At 39.8% G+C, this 26,889-nt stretch overlaps 2 protein-coding genes across 4 annotated transcripts in view; both read left to right on the top strand.

The window, feature by feature from the left end:
* Nucleotides 1-23,295, top strand: part of Gpatch1 (G-patch domain containing 1) — a 44,694-nt gene extending 21,399 nt beyond the window's left edge. Inside the window, exons 10-21 of one of the 3 annotated variants that reach the window (XM_071604455.1) lie at nucleotides 1,245-1,449; nucleotides 3,928-4,221; nucleotides 5,319-5,497; nucleotides 5,910-6,037; nucleotides 7,291-7,427; nucleotides 7,759-7,925; nucleotides 13,135-13,354; nucleotides 14,125-14,229; nucleotides 17,505-17,602; nucleotides 19,111-19,259; nucleotides 21,636-21,735; nucleotides 23,014-23,295. In XM_071604455.1, coding sequence (XP_071460556.1) covers nucleotides 1,245-1,449; nucleotides 3,928-4,221; nucleotides 5,319-5,497; nucleotides 5,910-6,037; nucleotides 7,291-7,427; nucleotides 7,759-7,925; nucleotides 13,135-13,354; nucleotides 14,125-14,229; nucleotides 17,505-17,602; nucleotides 19,111-19,259; nucleotides 21,636-21,732 — 1,779 coding nt within the window. In that variant the 3' untranslated portion in view covers nucleotides 21,733-21,735; nucleotides 23,014-23,295. Of the gene's footprint in view, nucleotides 1-1,244; nucleotides 1,450-3,927; nucleotides 4,222-5,318; nucleotides 5,498-5,909; nucleotides 6,038-7,290; nucleotides 7,428-7,758; nucleotides 7,926-13,134; nucleotides 13,355-14,124; nucleotides 14,230-15,869; nucleotides 15,934-17,504; nucleotides 17,603-19,110; nucleotides 19,260-21,635; nucleotides 21,736-23,013 lie in introns of those variants that run through there. The other 2 variants (XM_027941505.2, XM_027941506.2) reach the window with 2 other exon arrangements.
* A 1,182-nt stretch (nucleotides 23,296-24,477) lies between these two features.
* The window catches only part of Wdr88 (WD repeat domain 88), a 38,288-nt gene continuing 35,876 nt past the window's right edge, over nucleotides 24,478-26,889 (top strand). Inside the window, exon 1 of the mRNA XM_027941211.2 lies at nucleotides 24,478-24,666. Within this exon, the coding sequence (XP_027797012.2) occupies nucleotides 24,478-24,666 (189 nt within the window). The remainder of the gene's footprint in view (nucleotides 24,667-26,889) is intronic.

Here is a 26,889-nt window from a genome sequence, read left to right as displayed (position 1 = left end):
GGTGATTGAGAGGGAGGTAGGAAGGACAGGAAAGGGGAGGAAATTCGGATGAATTTAATGATTTAATGAAATCATGTTATGTGTATATATAAATATACCACAAGGAATTCCCCTTTGTGTATTCGTAGAAAGCACCAATCAAACATAGATAAGTAAGTATGTGAAAGGAAGATCAGTAGAGTAGAGGAAGGAGAATAGTGGGAAAAAGTAGGAGAGGGAAAGTGTAAGTCAAATTCCATACACGCATGATGTTGTCAAAATGAATCCAAATACTATGTCCAACTAAAATTCTCTAATTAAAAAAAAAAAATAGATGGAGCTGGGTCTGGGGCTCAGTGGTAGTGCACTTACCTGGTATGTGTGAGGCACTGGGTTCAATTCTCAGCACCACATATAAATAAATAAAGTTCTATCAACAATTTAAAAATATTAAAAAAAAAAAAAGTCTAATGCTGAGCTGGGGATTTGCTCTGCAGTGTAGTAGCCCAGTGGTAGAGCACCCGCCTAGCATGATGCATGGGGTCCGGGGTTCAATCTCTAGCACTGCAAAATAGAAAGCAATACTTTTTAAAAACTTAATCTGTTTGCCATCAATTAATGCCTTCAGAATTAAAAACTCGAATTTCCCAAATGTATTTCAGCTTCATTTTAGTCAGTTTTTTTGTTTGTTTTTGGTACCGTGGTTGAATCTTGGGGGTGCTCTATCACTGAGCTATATCCGATTATAGGTGTGTGCCACAGTGCCTGGCACTTTGTCAGCTTTTGAATTAAAAATGCTTTGGATCAAAAAGAAAGGCTTTAAGTTTCAATTTGTTAATGCAGAAAAAAGAGTTCTGAATTTAAAAGTAACCAATTTGAAGTTGATATTTTTTCCAAAACCTCAAATCATACTTTTCTAAGTTTTCTGCTTTGCAATGGGCCAGTTCTGCATGTGAGCCATTATATTGTGTTATCTGTTATCATCTTTATTGCTCTCATCATATAAAACATGCATATTAGTATCTATATGTAGAAGTGGGCAAAGGTGACATTCAAAATGTGTGAACACTGGAACAGTGTGGTTCTGGTGACCCCCCAGGGATTCAGTCTGGACACATGGCCTGGCCAATCCACTGCTGTCTACCTGCTGAATGTCAACTTGGAAAGAGGTAGGGTTAACGATGCTCAGAGGTAAAGGGGTTTTTTTGGTTAAATCTAACATGATCTTAGTCTTTATTTTCTGGGTTTTATTTTGTTTTGTTAAGATTTATCAACCCCCTGAATTGCCAAAAGACTATCGACCGGTGCATTATTTCAGACCTGTGGTAGCTGCGGCCTCAGGGAACTCCCACTTACTTCAAGTGTTATCAGAGTCAGCTGGAAAAGCAACACAAGACCCAGGGACACATAGCAGGCACCAACTGAATGCCTCCAAGCGGGCAGTGTTGCTAGGAGAGACACCCGTTCAAGGTATGAGGAGATTGAAATCATTACATTTAAAACAACTGTCTCATCAAAGTCAAAATGGAAAATTGTGTTTTTGCTTTTTATTTTTTTAGGGCTGGGAATTGAACTCAAGGCCTTGAACTTATACCAATACCCAGCCCTTTTTATTTTTTATTTTGAGACAGAGTCTTGTTAAACTGCTTGAGTTGGCCTTGCCTAAATCTCCTGAGTGGCTGGGCTTATAAGTGTGCAGGTGTGCAGCACCACACCCAGCTTGGAAAGTTGTGGTTTTCCCACTGCAGTTCTTTATGTGCTTTTGTACTCCCAAACTAGAGGACTAATGTCACTTATTGTCAGCACCATATGGCCAGGTGTAGTGGCGCATGTTTATAACCACTGGGATTATATCAGGCTCCAGTGACTCAGGAGCCTGAGGTAGTAGAATTACAAGTTTGAGGTCAGCTTCAGTAAATTAGCAAGACCCTCAGCAGCTTAGTGAGACCACGTCTCAAAATAAAAAATAAAAAGTGGTGGAGAGGTAGCAAAGTGTTTAAGACCTGTTTTCTGCTTTCAGTTTGGGTTCTGTTGTAAAATCAGCCTTTATCTTAAGCCCAGCTGTTTCCAGGCTTTTGATACTTACCTTAGGAATGTGGTTAAGACTGGGGACATGTGTGCCTTTTCGGCATGGCCTGGGAAAGTATGCTTTTTCTCCCTGGAGCTAGGGATGTTATTCAGCTTGTCTTCTGAAAGCCTAAAAGGAATGGTGTGCCTAGAAGTGTGGAAAACATGGAGAATGCTCTGCAGGGTGCAGCAAAAAGACCCACCATGAGATGGCCTTGGACTTTCAGGGGCTTATGTTCTACAACATTGCCATTTGGGAGCTAATGGTATCTCAAATATAATCAACCAAAATGGATGTCTAGATCCCCTGCATTCTTCCCCAAACTTTCCCAGTGGCTACCACTCAAAACAGAATGGGAGAGTCCTGATTCTTAGTTCTTCTCTTTTCCTTCCTTCCCTGGCAAGTTCTTTCAACTCTTCCTCCAGCAATCATGGGGACTCTGTCCACTTGTCTGCATTTCTGTTGCTCCCACCCAGGTCTATCCACTATCTTCTCTTACCTGGCTGTGGCCAGCAACCTCCTTTTTGGTCTTCTTATTTCCTCTCCTCCCGCTTTTGGTGCATTCCCCTCAGTAGCAACTGATGAGCCACATTACATCAGTAGTTCCTTACAACTCTCTGGGGCCTCTCATACTTAAGTATTCCCACAGGCCCTGTACAATCCAGCCCTGCCCCGGCCTACCTTTTTTTTTTTGGGGGGGGGGGATGTGTGGAGGTACTGGGGATTTAACCAGGGGCAATTTACCACTTATCTTCATCCCCAGCCCTTTCTATTTTTATTTTGAGACAAGGTCTCACTAAGTGGCTTAGGCCTCAATAAGTTGCTGAGGTTGGTCTTGAAGATGTGTCTCAACCGCCTGAGCTGCTGGGAGTACAGGTATATGCCACCATGTCCAGCCCTGGCCTACTTTTCAAGCCACATATTATACTGTTTTCTTTTAACTTCCCTGCAATCAGCTTTATGATCCCCATTTCTGCACTTGAACTCTCCAGCCAGGATGCCAACTCTGGGACTGTGTTTGCTATTTCCTCTGCCTTTGTTCTTTCCTCATATTTGTGTAAGTTTGTTGCTTTATATTTTACTTGAGATATATCTTAAGTATTATCTCTTTAAGAGGCCTTCTGGGCCTTCCCTGACCATCATTTAAGCTAATTCTCTTCCCCATCTCCCTCTCCATTCCCAGCCTACTCACTTAAGTCACTCACAGTTATGTCACCTTGTCTTTTTCATCTTTGGCTTTTTTCCTGCCCATTTCCCTCACTAGTGAAAGGAGGGATCTCATCTGCAAAGTTCCTTCAACCTTTGGTCGGTGCCCGATGTGGAATCGGCACCCAATAAGCATTTGTGACAGGAATGAGTTCTTACGGATAGCTCTGTGCTGTGGACCAGGGCTTATGCCGGCAGGACTGTGCTTTAAACACTTTTGTTTTATTTGTTGTTTGTTTTTTATGGTGCTGGGGTAGAACCCAGGGTCTTAGGCATACTAGGCAAGTGCTCTACCACTGTGCTGTATCCCAGTGCAGACGGGGTTGCATTGTGTTTTTTGGGGTGCCTTGAACTCATGATCTTCCTGCCTCAACCTTCTGAGTAGTTGGGATTATAGGCATGCACCACTATGACCTTATGCTTACATAAATATCCAAGTATTATCCTCCATTTTTGTCACCTGTAAAATATGAGTCTCATTATTTTACGGCCCTCAGGTTCATGGGGATATATGAAACACTAAAAGATGTTTTAGTGTTTCATATATCATTTTTATAAAGATGAAACACTAAACATAAAATATTCATCTCCAATTATGTAAATTCGTAATATTGAAAATATACGTAGATATACTGAGATACCTTTCATCTTTACTTAATACTATTTTTTTTTAGGTTCAGATACTTCAGTGTTAGAGTTCCTGTCCCAAAAAGATAGAGAGAGAATCAAAGAAATGAAGCATGCAGCTGATCTGAAAGCAGCTCAACTCAAGGCCAGGAGTCTGGCCCAGAATGCCGCAAACAGCAGACTTCAGTCCTCCTCATCAGACCTCAGACACTGCTCTTGGCGCATGGCCTTGGGGGCTGGGACAGCCACAAGAGCCAGCAACTTCAAACCTTTTGCTAAAGATCCAGAAAAACAAAAACGATATGAAGAATTCTTAGAACATATGAAAAAGGGTCAGAAAGGTGGGTACTAGGCCTGTGACTCTCACACCTCAGCCAGGGTTGGTAGCATTCTCTCTATTCTCATCCTATTCTAAGATTTAAAGTATTCTGTTCTGCTAGGATTTTCACTTGTCTGAGGTTTTAGGCCCTGGCTCTTGACCTTATGAAGTAAGAACAATTAGCTTATATTTTTCTGTATCTCAGATCTGAAAGAGCTGTTTAAATCAAAGCATGTCTTGGCAGTGGTTAATATTAAATTAATTTACTGTTTATAAATGCTTGACTTCTATAAGTATGGCTTTTCTCACCAAGAAAAAACATCATCTCTTGCTTTACCTTAAGATCCTAACTGTCCAGTCCTGAATCAGTCTAAAATTTGACTTGAAGAGGTAGTTGGTTATTAAACCATTATATGAAGAGAAATAGTGATCTATGAAGTAAACATGGAAAGGATGAGAAAGAGGACTGCTATTATATAGAGTGATTCTTGTGACAGGTCCTTAACAAATTCAAGGGGTTGTTTTTCAACAACAGATCTTTGGGAAATATAAAGTCTCTTTACTGTGCCTTTCTTTTTCTTTTTTAATTTTATTATTTTTTTAGTTGTAGGTGGACACAATACTTTTATTTTATTTATTTATATGTGGTGTTGAGGATCAAACCCAGGGCCTCACACATGCTAAGCAAGTGCTCTACTGCTGAGCCACAACCCCAGCCCTCTTTACTGTGCCTTTACTCTCTTCTAAGAACCTTCGCCCCCCCTACTGTTGGTTTGTAAAACTAAAGAAAAATGTTAGAGAAAGTGCTTTTCTGCCAAGACATAGGGATATAATTACAATGAACTTAATCACTGTTTGGAAATGATGACAAGCAAGGTCCTTGCTTTTCAAGATTCAATCAAGTGCTGACCTTCCAAATGGTTTTCTCTGTTCTATATAGACAGGATTCAATAAAAGCAGCATGTTAAAGGAAAGAGCAAAATTACATGAGAAGTACCACTCAACACACATGTTTCCTATGGTGAACGACATAGGAATACAGTGATGCCCACCACCTGGTCTCCTTTAAGCCCCATCTTTTTCCTAGAAGTGAGCAGTATCTTGTTCCCTGTACCATAGATGCTCTGGAACGTTGCCTGGATCCTAGTATGACCGAGTGGGAGCGAGGCCGCGAGCGGGAAGAGTTTGCTCGGGCAGCCCAGCTGTACGTGTCTTCCCATTCAACCTTGTCCTCCAGGTTCACTCATGCAAAGGAGGAAGATGATTCAGATCAAGTTGAAGTCCCTCGGGACCAAGAGGTCTGTCTCTATTATGTTCCTACTGGGTGAATTTGATGCTATCCTATATGTCCATCCTACTCTATCCTACTCCTCCAATCTGCTACACATGAGCTGTACCACTAAACTACATCCCCAGGTCCCTGGTAAATTTTAAAATTAAAACAACAGCTAAACATTTTAAATCCCTCAGTGAAAAGATCAAAATACATAGGGCACAGTAGAATAAGAAACAATTTTATGTTTTAGCATCCAAGGTACATAAGCAAAACATGTTATAGCACGGGCTCTTTTATAATTCTAGACAATTGCTTGAATATTTATTTTATTTTATTTTTTTATGGAAGTGCCAGAGAATTAAGCTTGAAAAATGGAAAAGCAGTCAGGTCAATTTTGTGACCACTTGATGAAACTGAATCATGTCTTTTTCCAGAATGACGTCAATGATAAACAGTCAGCTGTGAAGATGAAGATGTTTGGAAAGCTTACCAGAGACACATTTGAGTGGCACCCTGACAAACTTCTGTGTAAGAGGTTTAACGTCCCTGACCCTTATCCAGAGTAAGTTGATAAACCTGTCTTTACATCAGTACAAAACCCAGTCCCTCATATGAAAGCTCACTTTCTCCTTATATACCTTTTAAGTTCCCTTTCTCTAGATAAAATTGTGAATCTTTGTAGTTGCAAATTTTGCAGACTTGATTAACTTCTATTAATTTTTTGCTAAAAAGAAATCCAAAAAACAGATATTCAGATAGCAAATTTTATTCCATATTGAAGGTTTGAAACTAGAATATGTCTAATTATGAAAATTTAATGCCTTTGTTTGCTATCTTTTTAATGCTCCTTTTTTTAATATTTATTTTTTAGTTTTAGGTGGACACAGTATCTTTATTTTATTTTTATGTGGTGCTGAGAATCGAACCCAGTGCCTCACGCATGCTGGGCGAGCGCACTACCACTTGAGCCACATCCCCAGCCCTTTAATGTTCCTTTGGTAATTTACACTTAAAAGATTTGATCATAAACACTGCCATAAAGCACATACAGTTAAACCAGACCTTGTTAGGAAATGTATATGTTTTTAGCAATGGAACTTTTCCTTGGTGGAAATCCATTTTCAAAATTAAATTCCAGCACTTACTATAATAAAAGGAAAAACTCATGAGCTCTAAAGTGAGCCATTTGGGCTGGGGATGTGGCTCAAGTGGTAGCGTGCTCGCCTGGCATGCATGTGACCCGGGTTTGATCCTCAGCACCACATACAAAACAAAAGATGTTGTGTCCACCGAAAAACTAAAAAATAAATAAAATTCTCTCTCTCTCTCTAAAAAATAAATAAAGTGAGCCATTTGAGGGAGGCCCTAAGCAGTCAGCAAGACCTTGTCTCTAAATAAAAAATATAAAAAAGGGCTGGAGTGGTGGCTCTCCTGGGTTCAATTTCCAAAACTCAGGGGTTCAAGCACTCCTGGTTCAATTCCCAGTACCAAAAAAAAAAGAGTCATTCAAAATTTGTGAACTGCTTTGAGAAGTGAAAACTCTTAGGGGACCCTATGGTCAAGTAGGAGAGCTGGTGAAAAATGTGCAACAGAAAACTTAATAAAAAGTGGATTTGGGGGCTGGGGTTGTGGCTCAGTGGTAGAGCGCTTGCCTCGCATGTGAGGCACTGGATTCGATTCTCAGCACTATGTATAAATAAATGAATAAAATAAAGGTCAATCAACATCTAAAAAAATATTTTCAAAAAGAAAGAAGTGGATTTTATCTTAGCAGTTGTTATTGAAATTATATCTTTTTTCTTTTTCATTCCCTAGTTCAACTTTAGTTGGCCTCCCAAGAGTGAAACGTGACAAATACTCAGTCTTCAACTTTTTGACACTCCCAGTGACATCTTCCTCGCCCACAACCCAACCATCAAGTGAAAAAGTACCACAGCACTGCGGTCCTGACAGTGAGTAGGGTTTCCTGGGGTCTGTGTACTACAGGGTCTCCACTCTTCACCAGTTGGGAAAACAGGTAAAGGGTGGTTTAGTCCTAAGGGTACACATGGTGCAGACTCTCCTGCCACTGAGAGAATTGCTCATATTCATAAGTTAGCTCATGTTAGAATGGACAGATATTTACTATTTGGGGTCAGGGCTATCTCTGTTCCTGCCACATCCCTAGCACCTTGTGCTGGGCCATTGTAGGTGCACTGAAATTCTTCTGAATGAAAGAACATCAAAGAAGAACTTGCCCTTTTCTTGCTAATTCCAATGTTATGTCCATGTTGTTCCTTTCAGAGCCAAAGAAACCATCCAGGTGGGATACAACTAAACAAGAAAAGAAAGAAGATTCCATTAGTGAATTTTTAAGTTTGGCTAGATCAAAAGTTGGTCCACCTAAACAAGAGTCCAGTCCCTTAGTAAACAAAGAGAAAGAGCATGTACCAGAATCACTCTCAAATAAGGTATTTGGGGCTTCCAGGGAAGTTCTCTTTGCCTGGCTGACAATGACCTTGGGCTTTATCATGGTGATGTTTTCTTCTCATTACTCAATAGCAGGGGGTCAGCAAACTGACTCTGTAAGGTCAGAATATTAAATATTTTATGCTTTGTGGGCCAAATTGACTCTATTGCAACTATTCAACTTGGCTGTTGGGTGTGAAGGAAGTCATAGGCAATTATGTACATCAGTATGGCTATGTTTCAATAAAGCTTTACTTATAGAAACAAGGGGCAGATTAAATTTGGCCTCTGGGTTGTAGTTGGTCGGTGCCTGCTCTTTAGTCCAACAATTTAGTCCTAAATTTAATCATTTGAGGAGAGGTAATAAACTTCTCTGTGACTTTCACTTAGCATCAACCATTGAAACAAAACTCAGTATGTCTATGTTGGAAAATGAGATTTTCTAAATAAGTGTCCTTTTTGGTAGAGAAAATATACATTGGGGTTTTTAAAATGACTTCCTTAATAAGTTAAAAAGTGAACTTAATAAAAAAATTCAGTTTTAATTTCTAATAATAACCTCATTTAAATTTTTTGGTTTTTTAAAGTTATATCAAAATTGACTCTTTTTTGAATATATAGTTCAGTGAGTTTTAGCACATATGCAGATTTGTGTAACCACCACTACAGTAAGGCTGCAAGTGGTTATCACCCTGAAAAACTCCCTCAGGCTGTCAGCCCCATCTTAACCACTGATGTGTGCTGTCTCTATAGTTTTGCCACTTGCAGAATGATGTATAAAAATCAGACGTGTCTCACTCAGCTCATACCTTTGAGATTCATCAATATGTGTATATATAATTGTGAATACATATATCCTTCTTGTATTTCATCGTATGGCTGTACAATTAATTTATTTATTGTGCTGGGGATTAAACCCAGGGTCTTGTGCTGTACCCCTGAGCTACATTCCTAGCCATTTTTACTTTTATTTTGAGGCAGGGTCACGCTAGGTTGTCCAGGCTGGCCTTGAACTCTGGATCCTCCTCAGCCTCTAGTTGTGTACTACTGCTTCTGGCTTAATTTTTGCTTTCCATTGTTATACATATTTCAAAAGAACTGATGTGGAGATAATAGCTTTATTTATTTTCTCATACTATTTTGTTGTTGTTTCATCATTCCTGAGATTCTAGGTGTCCCTCTCTTACCATTTCTTCTGAGGAACTTCCTTTAGTGTTTCTGTTATAGCAGTTCCAATAGCTGATTCCCTTAAGTTTTCTTCATATGAGAATGTCTTATATATTTCATCTTCTTTCTGAAGGATGTTCTCACTAGGTATAGAATTCTGGGTTTAAATTTTTTATTTAATTTTAATTTTTAAGGCTTTGAGCATGCTAAGCACGTACTTTACCACTGAGCTACGTTCTCCAGGCCCAAGAATTCTGGGTTAGCAATTTCCTTCTCTTAGCCCTATAAAAAATTTTATGCTACTTCCTTCTGCTCTCCATGGTTTCTGATGAGAAACCTGCAGTTACTCAAAATTTTGTTCTGTTTGTAATCAGGTGATTTTTTTCCTCTGGCAGCTTTCAAGTTTTTAGTTTGCTTTGCCTTTTAGCTGTTTGATTATGATGTCAGAGTACATTTTTTTTTTTTTTTAATTTATTTTGTTTGGGGTTTGCTGAGCTGCTGAACTCTGAGTTTGTCTTTCATCAGATTTGGGAATTTTCAGCCATTATTTTTTTCAAATTTTTTTTTCTGTTTCACACTCATTCCTCTTCTGAGATTCTGATGACATAACATAGATATGTTGATATTATCCTAAAATTTTATCCTAAAGTTTCTGTCTGTTTTTGTCAATCTCTTTTTTTCTTTTTCTTGTTTTAATCAGATAATTTCTTTTGATCTGTTTTCAAGTTTGGACTTTTTCCAGTGTGATTTCCATTCTGCTATTGAGCCCAGGCAATGAATTTTTTTTTCATTTGGCTTATTGTATATTATATTTCTAAAATTTCCATTTAGTTCTTTTTTATATCTTTTATTTTTTTGCTGAGACTCCCTTCCCCTCCCCTCCCCTACCTTTTTCCTTTGTGTGTGTGTGTGTGTGTGTGTGTGATATCTATCTATCTATCTATCTATCTATCTATCTATCTATCTATCTATCTCCTGGGAATGGGGATTGAACCCAGGGGTACTCTACCTGTACTGCAGCACCCACTTTTTATTTTTGGTCCTAGGGATTGAACCTAGGGGCACTTTCCCACTGAGCCTTATCCCCAGCCCTTTATATTTTTTTATTTTGAGACAGGGTCTTGCTAAATTGGTGAGTCTGGCTTTGAATTGTGATCCTCCTACCTCAGCCTCCCAATTACCATGCCTTGCTGCTGAGACCCTTTTTATCTTTCATTTATTTGCCAGTATTCTTGAAGCATGGTTACAGTGATGCTTTAAAGTCTTCTATAAATCCAGCGTTTTCTTTTTATCATTTCAGCATTGATATCTGTTTATTATATTTTATATTAAGATTTTCCTCGGGCTGGGGATGTGGCTCAAGTGGTAGCGCGCTTGCCTGGCATGCGTGCGGCCCAGGTTCGATCCTCAGCACCACATACAAACAAAGATGTTGTGTCCGCCGAAAACTAAAAAATAAATATTAAAAAAAAAAAAAGATTTTCCTGATTGTTCTTATGTCAAATAATTTTGATATGCAACCTAGACAGTTTAAACATTGTTATGAGATCCTGGGTCTTGTTAAAATTCTAAAGAGAATGTTGATATTTGTTTTTCTTTTGCTATAGCAGACAGTGGACATGGTTAGGTTTGAGCTACAAGGCACAACCCATTTTCTGTGGGCTATAGTTCTGATCGATTTCAGTTTTCAGAGCCTTATTCACATCAATGAATCCCTACAGGTCTGTGATTGATACCCATAGTTGGCAGGTTAGAGTCAGATTATGTTTATACAACTCAGAGATGAATCAGAAGTTCACACGCCATTTTATAGGATCACTCTCTGGAGTTCCTCCTTGTCACCATCTTCCTGATACCTTCTGACTCTCTGGGTTCCCCCTTCGCATCCTCTAGTCAGAAGACTGGGCCTTTAATTTCCCTGTTTTGCTCGGTCTTCTTTTCCTGACTTAATCTATGTCTAAAGTCAAGTAGCAGGAGGGCAGAAAAGGAGAAAAGCAGTGGGATTCTCTCCAGTCTGGGGACCACAGCTCCTATAGTCAGGGGAAAGAGGTGTCTCCCTCTAGAGTTAGGTATCTGCTCTGCAGCTACTGCCACCACCCCTGCCACCACGGATCTGGAACCCATTCATTGTGTTTTACTGTTATATATTTTTAAAATTTATTTATTTTTGAGACAAAGTCTCACTGTGTTGCCCAGGTTGGCCTTGAATTTGGTATTCTTCTGCCTTGGCCTTCTCATTAGCTGGGATTACAGGTATGCACCACTGTGCCTTGCTCTACTGCTGAATTTTTAAGTGGTATAAACTCCACCCTGTTCTTCCTAAAATAGCCCAGGTAGTGATGTGGTCTTTGGATTAGCTTTTTAGATTTTCTTATAAATCATGTTGAAATAGCACTTATATTTTTTTGCCTGAAAAAGTCTTGGTTCTTACTTTATTACTTATTAGCCATATGACCTTATGGCTAATAAGTAATAAAGATCCATTATGCTGTTTTTTTGATATGTCCCTCCTATTCGCTGAGCATCATTTTGCCTTCCAGGCACAGGAGGTGACTGTGGACTCATCTTGTCTTTTCCCAGTCCCAGCTTTAGAATTGGTCCTTACACCAATATGCTCTGGATATTTTTAGTGGGAATAATATTTAGAAATCAAGATCTGAGCACACGCCTGACTTTCTTTTATCATTGCTTTTTCTGTCTGTCTTAATTTTTTTTTTTTGTACTAGGGATTTAACCCAATCTGCCACTGAGCCACAAGTCCATCCCTTTTTATTTTCTATTTTGAGGCAAGATCTTGCTAAGTTGCTTAGGGCCTCCCTGAGTTGTAGAGGCTGGTCTTAAACTCAGAATCCTCCTACCTCATGAGTGGCTGGGATTTACAGGCATGTGCCACTGTGCCTAGCTAAATTCCACTGTCTTGCACCATTTTTTCTCATGTGGGTATTTGTGACTCTGCTCTAGCAGTTAGAAGTGGTATAGCATGAAAGCTGGGTGCGGTGACAAATGCCTATAATCCCAGCAGCTGGGGAGGCTGACGCAGGAGGATTGTAAGTTCAAAGCCAGCTTCAGCAAAAGCAAGGTGCTAAGTAACTCGATGAGACCCTGTCTCTAAATAAAATACAAAATAGGGCTGGGGATGTGGCTCAGTGGCTGAGTGCCCCTGAGTTCAATCCTTGGTTACGCCCCCCTTCCCCCCAAAAAAGAAGCGATGTGGCATGGAGAATGGCCACTGACCGAGAGAGAAGAACTGGTAGTCGAGTGTAGACCCACCTCTGGCACAAACCATGAGTGCATCTTTGACAATCTTTCTTATCTCTGACTTGAGATTTTCAGTGGTAACACAGAAGGATGAAATGCATTCTGTAGGTGGTTCCTATTCTCTTTCCTTCCTTTCTTACTTAGATCACCCCAGTTCTGTGACAAGTGATAAACTGTTTGAGTGGTGGCCATGTCTTTATACCTTTGTTCCTTGTTTGCTGACCTAGGTTTGTTTAAAATTACTGCCCCTCCCCATTTTCTTTATTTTTTCTTTTTGGTTAGTCTGAATGTCCATCACCTGGGCTATTTTAGGAAGAACAGGGTGTAATTGCAAAGGGAATTTCCCTTATTATTTTATTGCTGTGTTCCTGGTTCCCTCTCTCTTGTGTGGAGGGCCCCTAGTTTTCTCTTCAGTATTTCCTACAGCAGACACTTTGCATTACTTTTATATTGGACCCTGGAGGCTAGGACAGGCCCTTGAAAGTAGAACAGAGGCATTTTGCTCAACTTTATTTTTGTGAGTCCTCTGCAGTTCTGTTTAGACTAGTCTCCATGAGCGGTTTCAGCTGCTTCTGCTTAATTAGCACACCGTAGAGAAATACCACAAAAATAAATGCTCTGTGAATGTCGTTGTTTAATTTAGGCTGCGTGTGGCTATGGATACCCATGTACACAAGCATAAATGTAAATATGTGTGCATGCACGTGTCTTTGAATGTTTTCTAGAATGTTTGGCTCCCTTCGCCCTGCTTCTTTATTTCTGACTCTTATTTCACTATTAATACAGATGGTAAACAAAGGTGTGGATTCACCACCAACCGAGGGAGAAAGTAGCCGCCCATCCATGGACTTATTCAAGGCCATCTTTGCCAGCTCCTCAGATGAAAAGTCCTCATCCTCCGAGGATGAACAAGGCGACAGTGAGGATGACCAGGAGGGTACTGAGGAGGTCAACTTTAGAAGTTCCCAACAGACTGACTTGGGGGAAACCTCATCTTTGGCACATGGTACTTCCATGTCTCACACATGGGAAATAAAGGAGGAAATGGTGGTGTTTAGTCTATAATTTAACCCATTATGTTCCATTGTCCTACTTATGAAATGCCTAAAAACCTTAAATTGAGCAAGAAATATACCACTTTTGGTAATTTTGAAATAAATATTTAGGTTTTTTACAGTTCTGTTCTTTTTGAGAAAAGTAATAGATGAATGATTAGTGATGTGTTCATTAATATTATTAACATTATTAATGATATCATTAATATCATTAATGATAACAAATAATATAATCCTTAGATTATGATTTTCAATCTATTTTAATGCAGCTGTGTCAGTTTCATTAACATATTTGCAGAATTGAACACTTCGGACTTAATGGGCTTAACCAGGGTGATTAGCAATCAATGATTTCTTTCTTTTTTTTTTTTTTTTGGTTCTGGGATAGAACCCAGAGCCTCATATATGGTAGGCCAGTGCTTTACCTCTGAGCAATATCCCCAGCCTTATAATTCTATTCTTTTTTCTATCTGGTATAAATAGCTAACATATTTTTAGAATAGCTGTGTTTAATAATATTGATTTTCCAACTTATCCTAGTTGAGAAGTATTTAAAAGATAGTAAATTTTTTATTTAAAAAGATAGTCTTTTTTTCAGCCTGGTTGATGAGATAGTGCCAGGATTATTGAAAAATCATTTGGTGGCAAAAGACATCAATTAAACACTCAAACACATTAATACTGGGAAAATTAATGAAATTAACATGCTGGTGTTTTTCAGCTAGTGAACCGGTCCTTCCTGAGCCCACACCCTTCCCTATACAAAAGATGGAGATAGATGAAAGAGAAGAGTTTGGCCCGCGGCTGCCTCCTGTCTTCTGCCCCAGTGAGTCCAGAGTTCCTTGGTTCATCTGCTCGCATTAGCATGTGTCTTCCCTGAGATGTGACAACTTTAACAGCATTATTATATCAGCATATCTAATCTAACTTGAGGCCCAACAAATGTACAAGCTTTTATCGGTTTCTGTTTTCAACCACATTTTGAAATCCATTGTTTCTACCAAGAGCCTGAGTAATAGCTGTTGCTTTACAGTTTCAGAGAACTTTAAAACTTTTTTTCTTTTTTAACTTTCAGATGTTTATAGTAGAAGCCTAACCATCTTAAATTTTATCACTTATAGAAATAAAAAAGGAAAGTTCTAGCACTCTAAGATGGGAGGGAATTATGTGGAGAAGAGTATTTTAAAATTCATTTATGCTTGGCATTCCAGTGTACATCTGTAATCCCAGTAGCTTGGGAGGCTGAGGTAGGAGGATTGCAAATTTGAGATCAGCCTCAGCAATTTAGCAAGACCCTGTCTCAAAATAAAATAAAATAAAAAGGGTGGGGATATAGCTCAGTGGCAAAGCACCCTTGGGTTCAAACCTCTGTACAAAAAAAAAAAAAAAAAAAAAAAATTACACTTTGGTTAAGTAGCAAATAAAATTAGTTCTTTCAGAAGTTAATTACTGTCCATCCTTCTCTCCCAATATCTGTGCAGTGCCATCTTAAATTGACATCTCATGTTAAAATGTTTAGACTAGATTTTTATCATCTCTTTAAAGTCTGGGATAACAAACATCTGATAACATGACCCAGATATATAAATAGCATATAATTCTATGATCTATTTTATAGTTTCCTGTAATATCCACATGTAAATATTGATTTGGTTAATTAACTAGCTTCTAAAGAGATTTTAGAAAACAGAGAAAAGAAATATGAAACTTGGAAAAATTGTAGTAAATTGGTTTTCTCATTTGCTTTTGTTGTTCTGATCTTTAGTTTAAAATTGGTGTCAGGGGCTGGGGATATAACTCAGTTGGTAGAGTGCTTGCCTAGCATACACTAAGGCCCTGGGTTCTAATCCCCAGCACCACATTTAAAAAAAAAAAAAAAAAAATCTGCACCTGGAGTGGCCTCAGCAACAGAGTATAAAAACAAACAAACAAATAAATAAATAAATAATTGATATCAACATTTGACAACTAAATTATTTATACCCTTTTCTCAGAATGTCCTTAATACCCACAAAATAGTTAATAACAATTGGTATATGGGTTATTTAGGGGACATGATTTTCTAAAAACTAGCATTAAAGAAAAATGGTGAAGTCAAATTTAGAAATCTATTTTTCTGGTGGGGGAGGTTTACTGGGGATTGAACTCAGGAGCATTCAACCACTGAGCCTCACTTCCAGCCCTATTTTGTATTGTATTTAGAGATAGGGTCTCACTGAGTTGCTTAGTGCCTCACTTTTGCTGAGGCTGGCTTTGAACTCATGATGCTCAGCAATTTAGGAAGACCCTGTCTCAAAATGAAAAAAAAAATAAAAAGGGCTGAGAATATAGCTCAGTGGCAAAGCACCCCTGGGTTCAATCCTCTGTACAAAAAAAAAAAAAAAAAAAAAAAAAAAATTATATTTTAGCTAATGTAGCAAATAAAACTAGTTCTTTCTGAAGTTAAATATTGTCCATCCTCTCTAGCCTCTCTAGCCACTGGGATTACAGGAGTGTGCCACCGTACCCGGCTTGAAATCTTTGACTAACTGTAAGTTTAGAAAATTATAGGCACTTGTTAACTGGGTTTAGAAAATATTCACACTCTTGAAACATCTTGAAACTTTTCTGTAGGTGGAAAAAGTTGATTTAATGACTTGCCCTGCTTCTACTATTGTGAATTTTTGTTGGTTTGGTTACGTGCAAATTAACAATCAATGAAAATGTTTTGGGCTGGAGGTGGAAAATCTAGGCCCACGTAACTTCTTTATTGTTTTATTCTTATTTATTTTTTGTGGGACTAAGGATTGAACCCCTAGTCTCTACCACTGAGCCACATGGTGCTCTACCACTGAGCCACACCCGTGCCCTTTTTTAAAATTTTGAGATGGGGTCTCACTAAGTTGCCCTGGCTGGCCTCATACTTGTGATCTTCCAGCCTCCCAAGTCCTGGGATTACAATTGTGAATTACTGCATGTGGCCATCTTTAGTGGGTTTTTTTTGTTGTTGTTATTGGAGATTGAACCCAGGGGTGCTTTACCACTGAGCTACATCTGCAGCCTTATTGAATTGTTGAGGCTGGAATCCTCCTGTCTCAGCCTCCTGAGTTGCTGGGTTTACAGGTGTGCACCATAGTGCCCACCATTTTTTAGTTGGCTTTAATGATTCTACACATTATGTTTTTTTTAAATTTTTAAAATTGTCAATGGATCTTTCTTTCTTTCGCTGAGAATTGAACCCATGCCTCACATGCTAGGCAACTGCTGTACCCCTGAGCCCCAGCCCCGCCCACATTGTTATTTTAATGCTAGTATTTTATTTTTTTCTTATACTCCAGTACTTCCCCTTTCCTCACCTTCTCCTTCCCCCTTCCCCCATTCTGCTACTCAATTGGTCTTTCATTTATTTATTTATTTTTAATTGGTACATTATAGTTATATATAAAATTGGAATGCATTATGATATATTCATACATGCACATAGCATAATTGGTCAACTTAATTTCCCAGTTCTTCCTTTTTTCCTCCCCTTTTCTCTCCTCTTTGTTCTTTCACTTTTACTCCACTGATCTCCCTTCCGCTTCTAAGATAAATTCTTGGAAAATTTTTTAAAGAGAGAATGAATATGAAGAGCTGACATTTATGTACCAGATTCTGGACTATGGATTCATGTGCTAGGTCCTATCTCATTCTCCCTGTGTTCCTAAGAACATAGAGACTCTTACTATCCCCATTTGATAGATGAGGGGATGGAGACTTGGAGAGCTGGCGGCAGAGCCAAGATTCAGCTCTGTCTGCCTCTGAGCTCACCTGAGGATGTTAAAAGCTTACAGACTCTGGGCATTCTGGTCTGGCTTTATCTTCATCTGAGGTTCCCCTGGCAGACAAGGCAATGGCAGGGTACTGATTGGAATGCACAGGTCTTATGTTGAGGTTTCTGGCAGCTTCCTGAACATAGCACTGTAGTCTGTTGTACTGATCTGTTTCTTTATCAGAGAGGCATAAAGGGATCAAAAATAGTTCTGCTTCAGTGTTAAACATTTTGTCTACACCTAATTCAGGGATATAGGAACTTACTTTTTTTATTTTCTCCCAGTCACATTTATTACATTTGTGTTTCAGATGCTCGTCAGAAACTTGAGACACCTCAAAAGGAGAAACATAAAAAGAACAAAGAAAAACACAAGACTAAGAAAGAGCACAGACGAAAGAAAGAGAAGGTGAATACTTCTGGGTGCCTCAGGGTTGGTGTTGGGTCTCCCATTGCTGCTTCTAGCGTCCAGGGAAACCTCTGGAATGCCATATAAAGCCAGTCAAGGAGCATATTCCTTGGCCAAGATAGGGGACACAAGTCTCTCTACATCTTCACAATAATGTTGGCATTCAATGCAAACTTTCAGCTTTTCACAATTTTGTTTTTCTTTAAGAGCAGCATATTTTAATTTATTCAGTTTTAATTTTTTTTAATTGGTACTGGGGATTGAACTCAGGGGTACTCTACACTGAGTTATACCCCTAGCCTCAGCTATTTTTGTCATTGTCATTGTTATTATTATTATTTGATACTGGGGATTAAACCCAGGACCTCATGAATGCTTAGTCAGTGCTCTGCAACTGAGCTACATCTCCAGCCCAACTTTGACATTATTAAAAATCATGATTTTAATTGGTAACTTTGCCATTTGAAGTGAAGAAAGCTTGAATAGATAGAATAGTGGTGCATCCAAGTATGGTAGTGCACACCTATAATCTCAGCTACTTGGGAGGCCCAGGCAGGAGGCTCACAAGTTACAGGCCAGCCTGGGCAACTTAGTGAGACCCCATCACAAAATAAAAATATAAAAAGGACTGGGAGTGTAAGGTAGTGGTGGAGTACTTGCCTAGCATGCAGAAACTCCTGAGTTGATTTCCAGCAGCATGTACTTTTATTGCTGACATCTCTTAGTCTAATATCCATGTCTTCTTTAAGCCTTTTAACTAAGTTGATATTATGTAGTTATGTAGCCAGTGTGGTCTGGCCCAGAAGTTGAACACATTAGAAACGGCTCCATTACTGGCTACCAGAGGAAGGGATTCCTGAGCATGGAGGATGACTGAAGTTCTCAATTAGAGAAAAAAAAAAAAAACACCTGTGCTGACAGATTTGAAAACCAAATCCTATTTGTTAAATATCAGTGCCCTGCTGTTCATTGATCTGCCAGTTTCTTCTCTGCACTTTTCCCAGCTGCTTGCTGTTCTATTGTATAGTTTCTCAGGCCTGACAAAATGAACCAGTCAAGTGCATGGGAGGTGGTGCAGGTCACCACAAATAAGATTGGAGCTAAGTTTCAAGAGGGGGTCCTGCCCTATCTGCTGGATTCTGCTGTGTCAGTTATTAGAGGATTGGCCGTTTCAGTGTGCATAGTTGATAGTATGCACAGCTATCTGCTCTGTCTGCCTGTGTTTGGTCAAAGCTCACTCTGAATCTCTAAATGAGGGGTTTTGATTTTGTTTGTTTTTAACTGATTCCAGCAAACAACCAAATGCCTGGGTTATTTAGCCTTTTTTTCTGGTGGCTCTAGGGATCAAGCCCACGTCCTCACTCATGCTAGTCAAGTGTTCTCCCAAGTGTGAGCTTCACCCCCACCCACTGAATTAGCTTTTCATCGCACCAAATTAAGGAGAAAAACATATTTTCCCCTTTCTCCTCCAGTCTCCCCATTTTTTTTCTTTCTTTTTTTTTTTCCAGAAAAAGAAACACAAGAAGCACAAACACAAAAGTAAGCAAAAGAATAAAAAATCAGAGAAAAGTAGCAGTTCTGAGAGTACTGACAGCAGTGACAGCCAGAGTGACGAAGAAGGGACCGCTGACCTGTCACCCCAGGAGTTGCTGAGACGGTAGGCTGTGGGCAACAGTTGGTCTTTACTTAATAATTGATGTGTTTGCTTAGAAGCAAATACCAGAAATGGGAAATTTGTATATTCACTAGGCTTTTTAACAAGTTTTAATATTTAATTCCATAAGTAATAAGTGAATATATTATTAATATGCAAATTCAGACCTCACAGATAAAACTTAAGGGGGTCTTTGACCAATTCCCCAAACCTCTCCTTCTCTATAGTAACCTCTATCCTTAGTTTCATGTGAACCTTCAAGACATTTCTATACAACCATACAACATAAACACTCACACAATTTTTGTGTGTGTTGTCACACTCACATATTTAAAAAAATATTTTTAGTTGTAGATGGACACAATATTTTATTTATACACACACACACACACACACACACACACACACATATATTGCTGTGGATCAAACCACCCAGTGCCTCATACATGCTAGGCAAGCACTCTACCACAGAGCTACAGCCCCAGCCCACACTCACACATTTTTTGTGCACATTTAAAAAAAAATATTTATTTTTTAGTTGTAGTTGGACACAATACCTTTATTTATTTACTTTTATATGGTGCTGAGGATCAAACCCAGGGCCTTGCATGTGCTAGGCGAGTGCTCTACTGCTGAGCTGCAGCCCCAGCCCTGTGCACATTTTTAATATAAATATAATTTTATATTTATAACACAGGTTTGTAGGGTATGAACCTTTATAATGAATAAATACTGCCAAAGTACTTTCCAAAATGGCTATGTTCATTTAAATAAAGTACTTGATTACTACATTGATTACAAAAATTACCAGTGTTACAAAAATGTTTGCCAGTATGATGGGTAAAAAATGATCTCTCATTTTAATTTGCATTTCCTCATTTATCAAGGTTGAGCATGTTTTCATGTTTCTCAGCTTTTGCTGTTTTTTTTTTTCTTTTGTAAATAGCTTGTTCATGTCCTTTGTTCATCATTTGTTTTCTGTTGGATTGTTTCATTGCCAGTACTGTTTTGCTGATTTTTAGAAAATAAAAACTATTTTTGTATGTTAAGTCTTTGTATTTTAGTGTATTACATGTTACTTTTAAGTTTGTTGTACAGAAGTTTTACTTTTGGGACTACTTGTTTTTTTTACCAGTTTTTGTTGTTTTACAACATCATCTTTTTAAAAAGACCTTCCTTAACTCAAGGTGTGTATATTAAATATAATTTGCACATACACTAGCTGGGTACATCGATACATGCTTGTAATCCAAGTGACTCAGGAGGCTGAGGCAGATGGATTGCAAGTTCAAGGATAGCATCAGCAACTTAGTGAGATCCTGTCTCAAAATGAATAAAAAGGACTGAGGATGTATCTCAGGGGTAAGAAGCTTTCTTTCTCCAGTACCAAAGAACAGAAAAAAAAAGTTTATACCCACACATGTAACCCCACTGCCATATACACACTACCCTAATGCTTTTTTCTTTTCTTTTTTTTTTTAAATAGTGCTGGGGATTGAATTCAGGGCTTTGCTTATGCCAGGCAAGTGCCCTACCACTGAGCTACTTCCTCAACCCTACTTGAAAGTTTTTGTAGTTTTGTTTTTGATCTATTTGAATTTTTTTGCGTGTGTGTGTGAACAGAATAAGAAAGGCATACTACCTATTTTTTTCCAAAATGAATACACAGTGATAGCAGAGTAACCTAACTTCAGTTGAAAACAACCCCCAAGTCCCAGTGACTTACCATAGTGAAGCATGAAGGCAATTGAGGAAGCTGCTCCAGATTCCAGCTTGTTCCTTCTTCAGCCCATGTGGTCTTCAGAGGAGGGGGACAGGTTGGAGGAAGGCACTGAAATTGTTATGATCCTGCCTCAAAGTCTACATTTTACTTCCATCTGTAGCTCATGGCCAGAATAGCTGCCTGGCCCACCTGGCTACTCCAGCACTGGGAAGCACAGCCCAGCGATGGGCCCTGGATAAAGGCGGGAATAGCCGGGTGAACCCTGATCACTTCAGCCCTACCCAAAATTGTATCTCATTAAGATCAGTGATCCTTTTGTAAATCCCTGTGCCCATGGGGATTTTCTGCTTAGATTTCTTAATTTTTTTGTATTTATGCCTTTTTAAATAACTATGATCTTATAGTATTGTTATCTGGAAAGGCAGGTTCCACCTTTTTGTTCTGTGTGTGTGTGTGTGTGTGTGTGTTGCTAAAGATTGAACTCAGGGCCTTGTACACATTGAGCAAGTGCTCTACCACTGAACTATATCCCCAGGCCTTTTTTTTTTTTTTTTTTCATTCTTTTTTTTTGGGGGGGGGGTGGTTTACAGGGGATTGAACTCAGGGGCACTCAATCACTGAGCCATATCCTCAACCCTGTTTTGTATTTTATTTAGAGACAGGGTCTCTCTGAGTTGCTTAGCACCTCGCTTTGCTGAACCTGACTTTGAACTCATGATCCTCTTACCTCAGCCTCCCAAGCTACTGGGATAACAGGTGTGTGCCACTATGCCTGGCCTCATTTATTTCTTTTGGAAGGACAATACATTATCATGGTTCAAAAATACAAAGGATATGAACATTTAAATTGAATCCAAAGCCTTCTGAAGTAGCTGTGCCAATTCATGTTTCCCTTTCCTCCTTTATGTGAGTACTGACAGGGAAGAAGGTACCAGGAAGCACACCTGGGTATCAGTTCATTTCATCTTCACCCTACTTTGTGTCACCCCATCTTTAGATGGGGAAAGCCAAGCATGGAGGTTAAGTCACGTGCCCACATAATCTCACCCATACCTGATATTACTGTTGATCAATGTTGGTCATCTGGCACATCATTCCTACAGAACTTTACCTGCATATAGAAGGGGCACAAATGGAAGCCCTTCAGTGCCCATTAGGATCATGTGGTAGACTGGGCCAGAAAACACAGGCAAGTAGCTATGTGCTGAATAACATCTACAACTTTTACTATATTGAGACCAAAACCTGAAGAACAATGTCTATGTGTTAAGTACTATTGATGTTAAAAAATCATCTTCAGGTCTTTGGATTTTTCTAAATGTACACATATGTTAACTTTTTATCACTATAACATATACTTGAGATAATCAGATTATAAAGAGAAAAGATTTATTTTAGCTCCTTTCCTTTTATCCTTCCTTCTTTTAGCACTGGGGATTCTCTACCCTGAACTTCACCTCCTTCTTTTTTAATTTTTATTTCAAGACAGGGTCTCAATAAGTTGTGGAGGCTGGTTTCAAACTTGTGATCCTCCTTCCTTAGCCTCCTGAGTTGCTGGGTTTATAGGCATGCATCACTGTACTTAGCTGACATTTGATTTTCTACATAGAGCAGGGGCCTAGAACCAGTATGACTCAGCCCTACTCTGAGTTGCCATAAACATTTTTATATATATGAAATTGAGATTTAAGACTGAAGATTTTGGAGCTTTTGCCCCTGAAGCAAACATACTTTAGTTCCTTCTCTAAAGGCCATACAATGGCTGAAGTGGCAAGTGAAACCAGGATTAGAGGTTGCTCTTAGAAACAGGTCCTAATGTGAGATGTGAGTTAGTGAGTCTCTGTACATTTGGGGGGTAACAGAAGAAGCAGTTTAAGATAAGAATAAGCTATGCTTCATTATAATGGTCATCCTGTGCTTTCTATGTGGAGACATTCCACTGTGAGGTGTGGAATTCTCAGCCCTCACAGAGCTGTTTCATTTTTTCAGTTTATTTCTAACTTACCTTCTCTCTCTTTTCTGTTTTCTTTTCAGACTGAAATGTCTCCCATTAAGAAGGCAGTAACTGAATTCTGCCCTGGCCTGTCCCAGTATCAGATCTCCTCCATGAAGGAAACTCTTTGACTGTTCAGTTAATGTATTGTACAGATTGTATTTATATGTAAATTCCTGCTGTAAAATAATTTTTAAAACCTTGCCATTTCAAAGTCTGCCTTGAAAGGTTGTAGAAATTGATTTCTATTTTTAACTTCAGTTAGTGTCAGAGGGAAAAATTCAGACTGAACAGTTTAATTAAAGTGGCATTTTTCTATTTTCTTCTTGGGTTTTTAATTTCCTGGAATTTTAAAAAAGAAATTAAAAATGAAGACTTTCTCATAGTTTTGTTATGAAGAGAATTGAGCACTGTAAGGTCAGTTTGGACATACTGAAGGATGTGGGTGTGTGGGGGGTGGTTCTTTGGAAGTGGAGCAGCACAGAGCCAGGGTCCTGGCTGGGGCCCTTATCTTCTCAGAGTTGGTGTCACTAAAGTGTTCAAGATAGGCAAGGAGTCAGAATGGGAGGATGTGCACCCACACAGCCTGAGTCATGCCTGCTCTAGGTCCTTGCCCTGGTAGCCCTTGGGTCCCTGCTCTGAGGCCACCTCATGTGTACCCACGAGAAACCTTTTCAGAAAGCAAAGTGCAGCTCAGTGGTTCAGTGCTTGCCTAACATAAAAGTGTCCCTGGGTTCCAGCCCTAGCATGGTAGGAGCAGGGTGGAGAAAAAGCCAAATGCAGAGGTTTTTACATTATGAAATTAACCTCATAAATCAGAACAACCATAAAAGGAGAAAGAAGGGGGAAAAAATCAGTTCTAGTTTTACCACCCAGAGGTAACAGCGTTCAATTTTTTGGACTAATTCCATCCAGTCTTTTTTAGCCATGAGGCAACTGTTATCTGACTACAGGCAGCATTTCCCTTTGACCTTGTGACAGATCTTTCCCTTAAGTCTTATAAACTGTATAAACCCTCCCCTAACAGCTGCATGCATTCTGTCCAGGGGCCATTCCATAACTCATTGATCATTTCTCTATCAACTGACAGACATGAAGTGGATGAGCCCAGGAGCTCCTATGCATGCAAAGGACACAGAAATCCCTCTGTGACAGGGAGCTAGAGTTGGTGTCACTAAAATGAGGGCACAAAGATTGGTTATTAAATTTGCATGCTCTGTCCCCTTCCTCTTATGCCCAGAGCCTGACTCCATTTTTCTAGGGGTAGCAGTGTTCTGCGGTGGGAGGAACCATTTTCACTCTGTAGGTGAGTAGGCGGCCAGCAGCGTAGCTCGTGAGTCGAACGGCCTCCTGAGGTGCGCGTGTTGCTACCGTTCTGGCCAGGCCTATGGGTGGCCACCAGCGGGTTGGGTCCAGAGATGGCTTCCAGGAGGCCAGGTTCCCCAAAACCCATAAGCAAGGACTGGAAGAGGTCGGTTCCTCCGGGAATGCACTGGCCTCTCAAGATGCCTGGGGCTACTTACGTGGCGAGAGCCAAGCGCCGTTTCAAGCTGTCCATCCCGGATATATACCACAGCCGGCTGCTGGCCTCTCTCGGTCCCCTGGCCTTGGACAAGGAGGCTCCGCAGAAGCCTGTGAAACAGGAGATAATGTCAGAGGAAAGGTTCTGGGGCGACCACCAGCCCCTCTCCAAGGTCAGAACCACCCCTGGGGTGAGGGGCAGTGACCAGGCCCCCATGGGTAGGGAGGGCGCGCAGGCCAGCAAGTGACTTATGGGTGACCCACCTGGTTTCTCCAGCCACTGTCCTCTGCCTGTCAGCAGCATCCCTGGAGGGGAAAAGCTCAGAAACTGCTGTGGCAGGGCCAACTGGTGGAGATGCTGGGTGTCCCTGGGATTCCCGGGCCACAGCTTACTGGGGAAACCAGGATTCTTGTGCGGAGAGGACTCTCGTCCGCCACCTACCACGGTTTGCTTATGCCCTCTGGTGGCGGATCCCATGAGTTCCCTTATCCCTGTGTTCCCATACCTTCTGAAGGCGGGTATCTTCTAGTCCTCCGCATCTCCACAGTCCTGCTGTTCTCCGCACACCGCGGAGTCACCCGCAACCCTGCGTGCCACCCACGCCCTACGCTTCCTCGGACTTAGTCTGAGCATGTCTGCTTTCCTGAAGCGGAGCCCAAACCCCTCATCTCATTGTTCTATCTTTCTTCACACCAGCCATTACCACGAACAATTCTAAAATGTTTCCATCTCTCTCCGAGAAACCCTGTACCAGCTATCAGTCACTCCCTTTTACCACAGCTCATCCTCCCAAGCTATGGCAACCACCAATCTATTTTTCGTCTTTATAGATTCACCTATCTTAGACCTCTCATAGTAAGAGAATCAAGTGACAGGTGGTCTTTTATGAATAAAAGATTATTATTCTTTTATTTTTTTAATATTTTTTATTATTATTCTTTTCCTTAGCCTAAATTTTTAGTGGTTCATCCACATTGTTGCATGCATCTGTACTTATTTATTTTTTTTGCCAAATAATATTCCATTATATGGCTGTTTTAGTCAGCTTTTTCACTGCTGTGACTGAAAGACCCGACCAGTACAACTGTAGAGGAGGAAAAGTTTGAGGGCTCATGGTTGCAGAGGTCTCAGTCCATAGACAGCCGAAGTCCATTGCCCCAGGTTCAAGGAGAGGCTGAATATCATGGTGGAAGAGTATGGCAGAGAGAAGCAGCTCACTTGGTGATCAGAAAGCAGAGAGAGACTCCACTCTCCAGATATAAAATATATAACTCATAACCATAGGCTGAATGAACCATTTCCTTCAGCCACCCCCACCTGTCTTCAGTTACCACTCAGTTAATCCCACCAGGGATTAATTCACTGTCATAGTTAAGGCTGTGACTCAATCATTTCTCCTCCAAAGCTTCCTGCATTGTCTCCCACGTGAGCTTCTGGGGACAACTCACATCCAAACTATAATATTGGCTGTGAAATTTTATTTATTCATTCATCACTTGCTGGATATCTGGGTTGTTCCCACTTAATGCATTAATAATGCTGCCATGAACATTTTTGGCACACACATTTTTTTGTGTGGATATTTTCATTTCTATGGGGTCTCCACCTAGGTGTGAAATTGCTAGGTCATATTTTATTTATTTATTTATTTATTTATTTTTTAGTTTTCGGTGGACACAGCATCTTTATTTTATTTGTATGTGGTGCTGAGGATCGAACCCAGCGTCGCGCGCATGCCAGGCGAGCGCGCTACCGCTTGAGCCACATCTCCAGCCCAGCTAGGTCATATTTTAATTCACAAATTTCACTTTCTGAAAAACTGCAAAATTATTTTCCAAAATAGCTGTACCACTTTGTGTTCCTGCCAGCAATGTGAGTTTCCATTTTTCCAAATCCCTGGCCAACAGCTACCTTAATTAGTGTGACATGGTATCACACTATGGCTTTCATTTTCATTTCCTAATGGCTAATGATGTTGAGAGTCTCTTCATATACTATCAACTATTGGCATGTCTTTGGAGAAATGTCTGTTCAGATCTTTTGCTATTTTTTTTTCTTCTGTTCTGGGCATTGAACCCAGAGTATCATTCATGCTAGGAAAAATCTTGTATCACTGAGTTACATCCCTGGCTCTTTTGCCTACTTTTTTTTTGTGGTATTTGTCTTTTTATTGATGAGTTGTAAGAGTTCTTAATATATTCCAGGGCTGTGGGTATAGCTCAGTTGGTAGAGTGCTTGCCTTGCATGTATAAGGCCCTGAGTTCAATCCCCAGCACCACAAAATAATAATAATAATAATAATAATAATAATAATAATAAATATTTATTTTTTTCCAGATACAAGTCCCCTATCATATATATTATTAAAAATTATTCCCAATTATGGTAGCACATT

The sequence above is a fragment of the Marmota flaviventris genome, chromosome 18 (assembly GCF_047511675.1).
Source record: "Marmota flaviventris isolate mMarFla1 chromosome 18, mMarFla1.hap1, whole genome shotgun sequence".
Lineage (NCBI taxonomy): Eukaryota > Metazoa > Chordata > Mammalia > Rodentia > Sciuridae > Marmota > Marmota flaviventris.
This window is presented reverse-complemented; position numbering and strand designations above follow the sequence as displayed.